Below are 11,580 nucleotides of genomic sequence, written 5' to 3' on the forward strand. Positions count from 1 at the left end.
CAAATGTTCTCTTTGATATGTGGATGCCAACACACAACAAGATGGGGGCAAGGGAAGAATAGAAGTTTATTGGATTATACAAAAGGAAATGAAGGGGAGGGAGGGAGGATGGGATTATAAAAAACAGAATAAATGGAACATAACTTTCCTATGTTCATATATGAATACAAGATCTCTGAAACTCCACATAATGTATAACCATAAGAATGGGATCCTAGTTAGAATAAGTTATACTCCATGTATATATAACATGTTGAAATAAACTCTACTGTATTTTATATCTAAAAAGAACAAATGAAAACAAGATAAGAAAAAGAGCATTTCAGGAAGCCTGAAGGTGCCTTTGTTTCCTTTTTTATCATACCTTTTCTGGCCCTAACTTCAATTGTAATGGTTTATTTTATCTGCTTGGGTTTCATCTTGGTTTGATTTGTTCTGTTATGACAGAACATCTGAAAGTGGGCAATTGATAACAGAAATTTATTTTCTCACAGTTCTGGAAGCTGGAAAGTCCAAGATCAAGGTTCTGGTATCTGGTGAGAGCCTTCTTGCTGCATTATCACATGGTAGAAGGCAGAAAGGCAAAAAGAAAGAGCCTGTTCCTGAAAGCCTTTTTATTAGGGCAGTCCACCCAATGAGGGTAGCATCGCTTTAACTTAACGACCTCTTAAATCCTCAACCTTCAACCACCCAATACCATTACAGGGGCAATTAAATTCCAGTGTGAGTTTTCTTAGGTGAGGGCATGTACCCCAACTAGTGCACGTCACTACAACGTGATATAACAGGTTGGGTGGCTTAAAAACAGAAATTTATTTCCTATAGTTCTGGATGCTAGGAAGTCTAGGATCAAGGTATCAGCTGATTCTCTTTCCTGCATTACAAATGTTCACCTTCTCACTGTGTCCTCAAAACATAGAGAGATCAAGTACTGGTCTCTTCATCTTTTTAAAAGGGCACTTATTATGGAAGTCTCACCCTCCCAATGGACCTGTCTCTAAATATCCTTACATTAGGAGTTTGATATATAAATTTTAGGGTGGCACATTGAGTCCACAGCATACCTATCTGCTTTATAATGTTTATTCATCTACCCAAAATGATTTTGCTTTGCCTATTTAAAAAATTCAGCAAACAAAATCACATTTATCCTTTCAAAAATTTTATTTTTACTTTACATAAAATATTAACTCTTTGAATTCATTTTAGTTTAATTATCTTTTACTTCAGGTATTTTGAAGCTTTGTTGTTAGGCATATGTTAAATTTATAATTATTATGACTTCCCAGAGAATTGATCCCTTTTGAATCGTGCTGTATCCTTCTTTATTCCCAGTAACATTCCTCATTCTGAAGTTTACTTTGTCTGATATTATTTAGACAAATAATTCCATATTCTCCTGATTAATGTTTGCATGGTATATGCAAACATCTACTATTTTACTTTTAGTTTCTCTACTATTTTATATAAATTATATATAGGTAGACAATAAATACATAGCTAGGTTCTGTTTTTCTCCCCAACTTTAAAGTCTCAGTCTTATACTCATTTGTTTACATAATTTACATTTAAATGTAAATGTACACTTCTGTTTGTCATTTTTATTTTATCTTGGAGCACTCCAACTGCTCTAATTTTATGGTCTGTCGGGGTTTTTAGTCCTCGTTCCCTCCCGACTTGCAGGAGAGGTAGGGAGAACATGCCCCTGCCAGGACGAGTCAAGAAAGGAGAGGGCTGACTGACCGTCCACACCCAGCCCTCCCTCACCAGAGGACAATCAGACGCCACAGGGAGACCAGTCAAGGATGGAGCTCCTTTATTGAGGAAGCACACACAGCTAATATAAGGCACAGGAGCCAATCAGGATAAAGGTCAGCAGGGTGAGGATAGTTCACGTATACATCCATTAAGGGGAGACACAAGCTGTCCATGAGGGCAGAAGGGTTCTGAGCCTATCCTAGAGATGGTCCAATTTTTCTTCACAACCCATGGTAACGCCTTCTGGCTGATTGCCAGGTGCCATCTTAGCCATGTGCAGCCCCAAGACCAGGAAGTGAGCATCAGTCTGCAAGTTAGGTTTCCTTTTCTCCATCATAGGTTTCTATTTCTCTGATGTGACGTGCCCTACCATGGTCTGATAATATTATTATGGATTTAACTTCATTTTTAATGATTTGTATGGGTTGATTTCCTAGATTTTATGTCTGCAGAACTTTGAGTTATCTTTCAATGTTCAACTCAAATGCTGTTTCCTTTGTGTTACTTTCTATATCTCACCCTTCCATGCAGAATTGGATATGTCTGCTTCTACAACATTGTGTACACAATTCTCCTGTAGCATTCAAGTTAGAGGTTAACATTTTAGGAAGGCACTTTAAGATGGCAGAAAATCTATGCCTCCATAAAAGCAGAAGAAATTTGGCACAAATTGTTAAGATAAATTTTTTCAGAATTCTGGAAATTAGCCAAAGGATTGCAAAAATTCCAGGAGCATTTATTCAATAAAATAATTGAAATTTCATAGGAAGAGATTTTTCTGGTATTTTTAACTAGTACTATTCCCATCTCCTTCTCTCTGGCTCCACATTACCTTTGAAAACCAAGTAGCCTCAACTAATGTCTTTGTAAAGCAGGTGACTAGGAGCCACTGGAGGGGATACTGGGTTTCAAGTTCCTTAAAAAGCTCATACTCGGAGAAATGTCACTATCTGGCCACCTTTAACATCCTGGCAAAGTCAATATGCAGAACTTGTCATTATTTGTTAGTGGTGATGGTGGTACAACTATGTGGTTAAATGACAATAACAAAAACCAAACAGTGAATTGTACACTTTGAAAAGGTAAACATCATGGTATATAAATTATATTTCAGTCAAGCTGTTATAAAACAGAACAAAAAAGGTTAAGGAAGTTTATTTCCATCACAGGATTGTGACCTCTCCAAGGGCAGGAAGGGAATTTTGCTAATTTGGGTCACTCCAAAGGCAAATAGAGTGTCAGAAAAATTTTTTATAGGATAGTTTGTTTTGATTATTTTATCATTATTATTTTTTTGGGATGAGACCGTGCTAAGTGGCTTTGGCTGACCTCAAACTTGCAATCCTCCCACCCTGGCTTCCTGAGTAGATGAAATTACAGGCATACACCACTGTACCTGGCTTCATAGAAATATTCTAAATGGATGATTGCATAGTTTCTCATATGCTTTCCTCCTTTATTTATTTTATTTACATGTATTAATTGTACATACTAATGGGATTCAGTGTGATATTTCAACACACATATAACACGTACTTGATCAAATCTTGTCTCCCTTTATTCACCATTCCTCTCTATTCCTAACCTCTAGTAATACCTGTTCTATATTCAGGTTGACTTTTTAAAAAAAATATTCCACATATGAGAGAAAATATGCAGCACTTGCATTTCTGTTTGCCTTATTTAACTTAATACAATGTAGTCAAGTTCTACTCATTTTTCCTCAAACGACAGGATTTTATTCTGCTTTGTGGTTGAATAATATTCTGACATATATACCATATTTTTTTTCTTTTGTGGTACTGGGGATTGGACCCAGGGGTGCTCTACCACCAAGTAAAATCTCCAACACTTTTTATTTTGAGATAGGTCCAGGATGTCCTCAAACTTGTGATCCTCTTATCTCAGCCTCCTGAGTCACTGGGATTACAATTATGCACCACCCTGCTTGCCCTGTACCACATTTCTACATTTATCCCTTGATGAGCATATAAGTTGATGCCACATCTTAGCTATTGTGTACAGTGCTACAATAGATATGAGCATGAAGATATCTCTTTGTTATGCTGATTTTATTTCCTTTGAACATACACCCAGAAATGTAAAATTGGATCATATGTTAGGTCTATTTTCAATTTTTTGAGGAACCTCCAGACTATTCTCCATAATGAGATGTAATGATTTAGATTCCCATCAACAGTGTATGAGAATTCCTTTTTCCACATCCTTGTCAGCATTTGTTATTGTTCTTTGAATAACAACCATTTAAACTAGGATGAGTTAATATTGTAGTTTTTACTTTGCATTTTCCTGGTAGTTAATGATATTGAGTATTGTTTTCATATTTTTTTGCCATTTGTATTTCTTCTTTTGAGCAGTGTCTACTCAGATCATTTGCCCATTTTTCAATTGAATCATATTTTTGTTGTTGTTGCCTTTTTGAATTCTTTATATATTCTGGATATTAATCCTTTGTCAGATTAACAGTTGGAAAATATTGTCTCCCAATCTTTAGCTTGTCTTTCCACTCTGTTGATTGTTTTTTTTTGTTGTTGTGTAGAACTTTTTATTTTGATATATCTCATTGTTTGCTTTTGCTTCCTGTGCTTTGGGGTCCTATCAAAATAAATAATTGCCTATACTTGTGTCCTGAAGCATTCCCCCTTTGTTATTGTCTAGTAACTTCATAGTTTCAGGTTTTGCATTTTAATCTTTGATCCATTTAGACGTAATTTTTGTATAGAGTGAGAGGGTCAAATTTCAGTCTTCTGCATATGGCCATTTAGTTTTCCCAGCACCATTTATTGAAGAGGCTGTCCTTTTCCAATATACATTTTTGAAACCTTTAGTGAGAATCATTTGGTTATATATGTATGAGGTTTCTAATCTGTTCCATTGATCAATATGTCTGTTTTTGTGCCACTACCCTTATTCAGTTGCTATGGCTCTGAGTTTGTCTTGAAATTAGGTCTTGTGATGCCCTCAGCTTTGTTCTTTTTCATTATATGCTGACTTCTTTTAACCATTTATAGTATCTCAAATGCAAGCATGTAAAAAAACATTCAAAAGAGACATCTGTTTTGGGGGGGTCAAATCAATGGCTATTAGAGTTGGATTATAATATATCTTATTACAATTTAATATTTATTCAGCTTGGTTGATTTGCACTAGGGCAGCTATTGGAAAGAAACGGAATAAATACAATTTTGTTGCATTTTATTGTACTGTTTAGAATCTCCTAAATTCGAATGCAATAGTTCCTAACCCCCTCTTTATGTTTCTAACTTCTGGGCTAACTCTTCAAAATACATTTTTCTAGGCCCCACTCTCAATTCTGAATCACTCGGTTGAAAATCCCTGTTCAGATGAATGTAGACATCAATAGAAAGCCCTACATGTGATGGTGATTACTGCAACCCTTTTAGAATCTCTGGCGTAGATCAGTGCTTTTCCAACTTTAATGTGCATATAAATCCACTGAGGATGTTATAAAGATGGAGATTCTGATTCAATAGGCCTGGATGGTTTCTGAGACCTCACCTTCTAAAAAGTTTCTTAGTGAGCCCGCCTGAAAATCCAAAGACCATGCTTTCAGTAGTAAGGTTGTATAATATAATTTAAAACATGCTGGAGTGGAAAAATTGTTAGTAAAAAGGAAATGAAAGAAAGCAACTTACATTATTAGGCAAAGGTATTGATGAAGGGAAGGAAGGAAGTAATTTCTTAGACATTAACTTTTATCTGGTGAAACTTTTCATTGATTTATCATTTCATGGTTTGTTCAGTTTAAGTTGACCTCACATGTTTTCTAGGAAAGGGTTTTTTTCCCTTTAATTTCATCTGTAGGACATATAAAATACATATTGTAATAGAGTTTGTATATTTTCTGTAGCTTTTGTCCTGACCATTAAGAATATAGTTAGGAAATATGAACAAATGTATTTGTTTTGTTTAGGTTGACATTACTGACATCTATGTACTGGGTTGAGTTCTGAAATTACAGAAATTGATAAAGGATAGTTCCTGCTTTCAAGGAATTTCAATTTAAAAAAAATAGGGAGGCATTTGGAAATAGATTTGTGAACATCCAATTATAACGAAAGGAAGAATGAAAGACGTGTAAAATAGAAGCAGGGAGCATGCCATGGAAGAGGCAGAGAATTCCATCTGGGGATGTGGCCCTTCCCATCCACTTTCACATCTACCTGCCAGCTTCTCAGCTCATCACTCACAGTGAGCTCACAGTCTGAACTCATTTAAGAATAACTCACTAACACCACAGATCAATTTGGGGAACCTCCTAGAACTTTCTTCAAGGCATCTTTCATTTCTTTATTCCGAAGGCTATAGATCATGGGGTTGAAAAAAGGGGTCAAAACTGAGTAGAACAAAGTTGTGAACTTCTGCATACCCTCTGCTTGTCCTGACCCTGGACTCACATATGTCATCATGACTGATCCATAGAATAGAAACACGACAGCCAAGTGTGAGGAGCAGGTGGAGAAGGCCTTCTTCCGGCCGGCAGCAGAGGGCACCTGTATCACAGCCCTCAACACCAGTGTGTAGGAGCCAATTATGTAGAAAAAGGTAGCAAAAATGAGGAGGGAGCTCATGGTACCACATATGAGAACTGTCCCTGGGATGGGGACACAGGCTGAAGCTAGGGTCAGCAGGGGACCCAGATCACACAGAAAGTCATCAATCACATTTGGGCCACAAAATGGCAGCTGGGTGATGAGTATCACTGGGATCAGAAACCAGAGGAAACCATAGACCCAGCAAAAGATGACCAGGCCATTACAGAACTTAGAAGTCATGATAGTGGGGTAGTGCAGGGGGTGGCAGATGGCCAGGAACCGGTCATAGGCCATGATAGAGAGAAATAAGCACTCAGTTGTGCCCAGTGAGAAGAAGAAGTACAATTGGAGGAGGCACCGGGTGAAGGAGATGGCTTTGGTCCTGGAGAGGAAGTTGGCCAGCATGTTGGGCACATCAGAGTTGACATAGCATATCTCCAGGAAGGAGAAGTTGGCCAGCAGAATGTACATGGGGGTGTGGAGACGTTGGTCCCAGCGCACTGCACATATGATGGCCATATTTCCGAGCAGAGTCAGGATGTAAGTCATAAAGAATATGGAGAAAAGGAAGATCTGTATTTCCCAGCGGCAAGGGAAACCCAAGAGGATGAAGTCGCTCACCATGTAGGAGAAATTTCTGGCCACTGAGCTCAATTTCTTTCCATCCTATGAGGATTACAGCACAAATTACACATCCAGGGGGAGTTATGCCTCTGAGTCCTCCCCTCAGGGGAGTAAGCACACTTTTCTGGTCGTGGGGCAGAGGGTCTAGACCAGTGGTTTCTCTTTGTTTTTTGATTGGACACCCCAACAATAGGCTGTTGAGCGTTGTTGAGTGTCCTCTTCTAAATTTTTATATTCACTTACAAACTGTATATAAACCACTGTCTACGAATATGATAAATCTTAGTAAAACTTTTTGAGAAAACTTTCTTGGAATTCCAAGAAAAATAGAAACTCAAATTTCTCCTTTCTGTATTCCTCAGAGAGTTGCCTGGCATACCAAGCTCTGGAGAACACTGGTCTGAATGATACAGATCAGTGTTCGGCCAAAGCTAAACTGAGTTGTCTACTTTGACATAAATAATTCATTTTTTAAAAATTAGAATTGACAGATTCATGGAACAAAACAATTGTATTGTCTAAGCAACACAGAAGAGAGGACAAGAGGGTTAAAAAATCAGATATGAAAATAACCACCTAGGAATAGAATGACTTTAAGCAAGTTACACCTTAGCTACATTAAGTGACCATGTCTGGGCCCTGATCAGTATCTATTCTCTATCTGTAGGTTGTTGTAGTACATTGGCTACAGACTTTAGTGTTATAAGAATCCTTGGGGAAGCCTTTGAAAGGTATACACTGGTGGATCCACCAGTGTGGCAGAGCATGAACTTTAGAGATATTGGAGACCTGAGCTCGAATTCTGACTCTGATGCTTTGTAAATGGTACTTCCTGGCGAAAGCACTTATTGTCTGAAACTACATTACTAACTCTGTAAAATGTGAATAATTACACATATGTAGCAAGGTTGACATGAGACTTGTATAAAGTAATATATACAAAGTATCTTATAGATTGTAAAATGCTACAGAAACATAAAATATTATAAACTATTCAGAAATTATTGTGCTTGGTGATATTATTATCCTTGGTTAATCTTGTAAATAAAGTTGATTTTAAAATGCAGAAGAATTTTTTTTTTGCATGTGGAATTTTGGGCACATGACAGGTTAAATGTGTGTGTGTGTGTGTGTGTGTGTGTGTGTGTGTGTGTGTTTATATATACAGGAATAGAAGATAATCCCCTGGATCCTGAGACCACACCAAAGATTCAACCTGCTAACTGTCTCTCTTAAGATTGTTTTTTTTGTCTTCCAAATATACCATAGCTCCCATTTTCTTCCTACAGGTTATATTCCCTAGCAGGGCTTCCATTGTAGTCTTAAGTGACAATTATTTCCTGCTGGCTACAAATGTGCTTTGTATTACGGCCACCTAGATTCCAATCTGCCCAATTTCCCAGGTGATCCCTTTCAAGGCTGATCCTCCTTAGTTGCTCCCTCATGGGCCTTCCTGTGAAAGAGAGCATCAGATTGTCCTCAAGTGACCACAATAGATTTACACCAAAAAACACCATTTCAGAAAAGTCAGCCTTGTGGAAGTCATGTTTTGATTCAATTTTTTTTTCTCTCTGATGTTCTTTAATTTAGTGCTTTATTCAGGTTTAAGGAAACTTGAAAATCAATTGATCAATAGTTACAAATACTTTCTGTATATTTATTTTTAATTCAGGGGAATAGAGGAAAGTTTATCTGAATTTTACCTTGATCTAGTTGAAAGTTTCATTCAGAAGAAATTTGAAATATGGATTTATAATCCCTATTTTACTTTTCCCCTTCTTCCTCATTTTATAAGCTCAAATATTCTATTCACATTTTCATCTCCCCTCCAAACTGTGCTTGGTATTTTTATTTTTAGTAGAAAAATATGTAGTATGATTTTTGGAAGTGATTTTTTTTGTAGATAGTACAAAATATTAGCAGAAATCAAGTTTTGTGTTATAAAAGAAAAAATATGAATATAAAATCAAGGAAGAAAAAACTTGAAAACATTAAATTTCACTGAAAATATCAATCCACACCCTTTATTTCCCAGCACTAAATACTGAAAGAAATTAGAAGCAATAATATTACAAATTTTAAACACTCGAAAAAAATGCTCAGTCACAAATAAATTAAGAAAAGAATAGATTCCCACTAAAAGGAGGCAGGGCTCCTACCTGTTGAAGAAAGGATTGATTTCAGGTCTGGGGTTGGGAAAGCAGAAGGTGAACTGGGGCTATATTGTCTTTTCCTGCTTCTCAGAAAGCAAAGAGATGCTTGAGAGTGAGCATGTCAAAAGGACATAGGCAGACCCTTGAAGGGGCTTCCAATAGATAATTTTGGAAAATTTTCAGTATCAAAAAGGATAATGGCTGTAATTTATGTTAAAACATCAAATGAATAAAAACCCACTAGTGCCCATAATAATGAAATACACAAAAAAGATCTGTTCGCCTTTTCGTAATAACATCAGTTATGAAGGACAAAATAATTCAATAAACAAACAAACAAAAGATCCAATAAACTCTTACATAAATTTAGCCCATAAAATCTGTGATTTGAGCAGTTTTCCTTTTCTGTGTTATCATGTACACAAAGGCTTGTGACCAGATGGCACACACACCAGATTTGCCGGAGCAGCTTTTTCTGGGGGCAACTTGTGGACCCAGAATGAGCCACAGTCATGGGGGTTCCTTTTACTCATTATAATCCTAATGGCACACAGAAATGTAGGATGTGACATTTCAAGAGGGACATCCTCATACGTAGGCCTTGGGTTTTCCAGCAGCATGACTGAGCAAGCACTATCTCCTCTAATGTGATGAAAGCCTCCCATAATATCAATATGAAGGAAGCTTGACTCTCATCCTATTTCCAGTCTCAGAGTTTGTGTTGGGGAGAGGGAATATCAGTGCTTTTCCTGCTGTAATTGAAGGTTTTGGTTAGAGCTTTGCAGGTGAAAATTATAGGAAATGACAAACCGATGCTGGGACTCTTCCATCAGCCAGTGGCAAAGAGAGTGATAGCTCACAGCTGCTCTCATTTCCACGGGACTTTGCAGGAGGCAACTCTCTCTTTGGAGGGGCGACTTGAAGGAAATTAGTTTTGGACTTATGTGTATTATGTTCTTTGGTTTTCTTAATTACACGAGAGGGGAGTCATAGCAAGGATTATTACTTTCTTTCATATATGAAGAGATAAAGGCTCAAGGAGGTCAAATGCCTGAAGTTTTAAACCAGTAAATGGTAAGATAAATTCCATGCTTTTTTTTTTTCCTATTTTGCCCTTTTATCCCCATTTTAAAGAACTTCCTGTATATATGTTTCTAAAATGTCACCACCCCACAGAAAAAGTTCAGGAAACTAGTAAAATGTTAGTTTTGTTGGTGCTGTCCATATTCTTATCATCTGAGGGAAGGCAGGTGGGATCTTCCTCAAATCATATCACAGGTGAAATTACAGTTTTCTTCCCTTAAGTTTTCATTTTCTCATGGCTTTGTTTTTTATTTTTATTTTTTTTAATAATATTGAAAAACACCCAGATACTACATAAAATCTTTGACTTCAAAAGTTCATCTTAATTCATTGTCAATTATGGTTATAATATGGAATCAAAAGGTCATCCAAAATGAGATCTGCTGCAATTGTTATTTCATGGCATTAATTCAATAAGAGGTGATCCCTCTTAATAAACTGAATTAAGAAGGGCAGAGCAGGCATGATTGTAGGGTTATTTTACTCTTACCTGACTTTTGTTGATATACATAGCTTCTCTACACTTACCCATAGCATAAGGCAGATCACCTCTCATGCATTTATGCAAAATCTTAATAATTTAAAAAGGAATATAGTTAAGAAGAAAATACAGGAAATTGTTTATTTGCATTTGTAGGTTTTGTAATTATTTGTCAGAGTCTTTGATTTATTATTACTTTTTCCTCTCAATTAGATATTATCCTCTTTTCTCTCATTGCCTCCAGGAATTCCTATTTTCTACTTATTTTTTGTAGCACAAAGGGCAATTGAATCAATACATTATGTCCTAGGGACCCATGTAAGGAAGGGACAGCATCCACTACAATATCCACCTGTTTCTTTCTACATTCTGGAGGAAATAAAAAAAAAACCTATGAAGTCTAGCCTTTCATTTCTTGGAATTATGTGTTGCTTATATTCAAAGAAATCATGGATTAGAATAGAACCTTAAGAACTGCATTTTCTGAACTCACTGAATCCTGGAGCTTTAAGAAATACTAGTGGTTTTCCAGCTTCCCTTTGACTAGCAGTGAGTCTTTTTCTCCTACCTTCTTGCTGGTGGTTTTCTAGCAGTGCCAAAAAAAAAAAAAAAAAAAAAAAAAAAAAAAAGCTCATTACAAAGGAAAGCAGGGCTTCAGCTTCAGTGCAGCTTTCATTTTTGGAAGTTGCAATAATCTTCCTTGCTCTCCCTTGAGTCACTTTCCAATTTTGATTTACTGCTTTAGTCTTCCACTTCAGGAAAAGGAAGTTAGCATTTAATATGTGCCCATCATATGTACTCACTCTGTAGGAGTTTGAACATAAATTATCCTTCTTACCCCTCTAATAATTGGAGAAGTAATAATAGAGTCACAGGAAGACTGAGTAACCAGGTCATAAACAGT

The 11,580-nt window shown here is 36.7% G+C and overlaps 1 protein-coding gene across 1 annotated transcript; it reads right to left on the bottom strand.

The window, feature by feature from the left end:
- Nucleotides 1–6,041: 6,041 nt before the first annotated feature.
- On the bottom strand, nt 6,042–10,727 carry LOC308648242 (olfactory receptor 11H4-like; the record flags this gene model as incomplete). The annotated part of the gene is made up of 3 exons (XM_081292899.1): nt 6,042–7,001; nt 9,923–10,029; nt 10,724–10,727. 3 exons carry the CDS (start codon nt 10,725–10,727, stop codon nt 6,042–6,044), a joined length of 1,071 nt encoding a protein of 356 aa, XP_081149025.1.
- Nucleotides 10,728–11,580: the final 853 nt, after the last annotated feature.

The sequence above is a fragment of the Spermophilus citellus genome (genome assembly GCF_964194105.1).
Source record: "Spermophilus citellus genome assembly, chromosome: 4".
In the NCBI taxonomy this organism is placed as follows: Eukaryota; Metazoa; Chordata; class Mammalia; order Rodentia; family Sciuridae; genus Spermophilus; species Spermophilus citellus.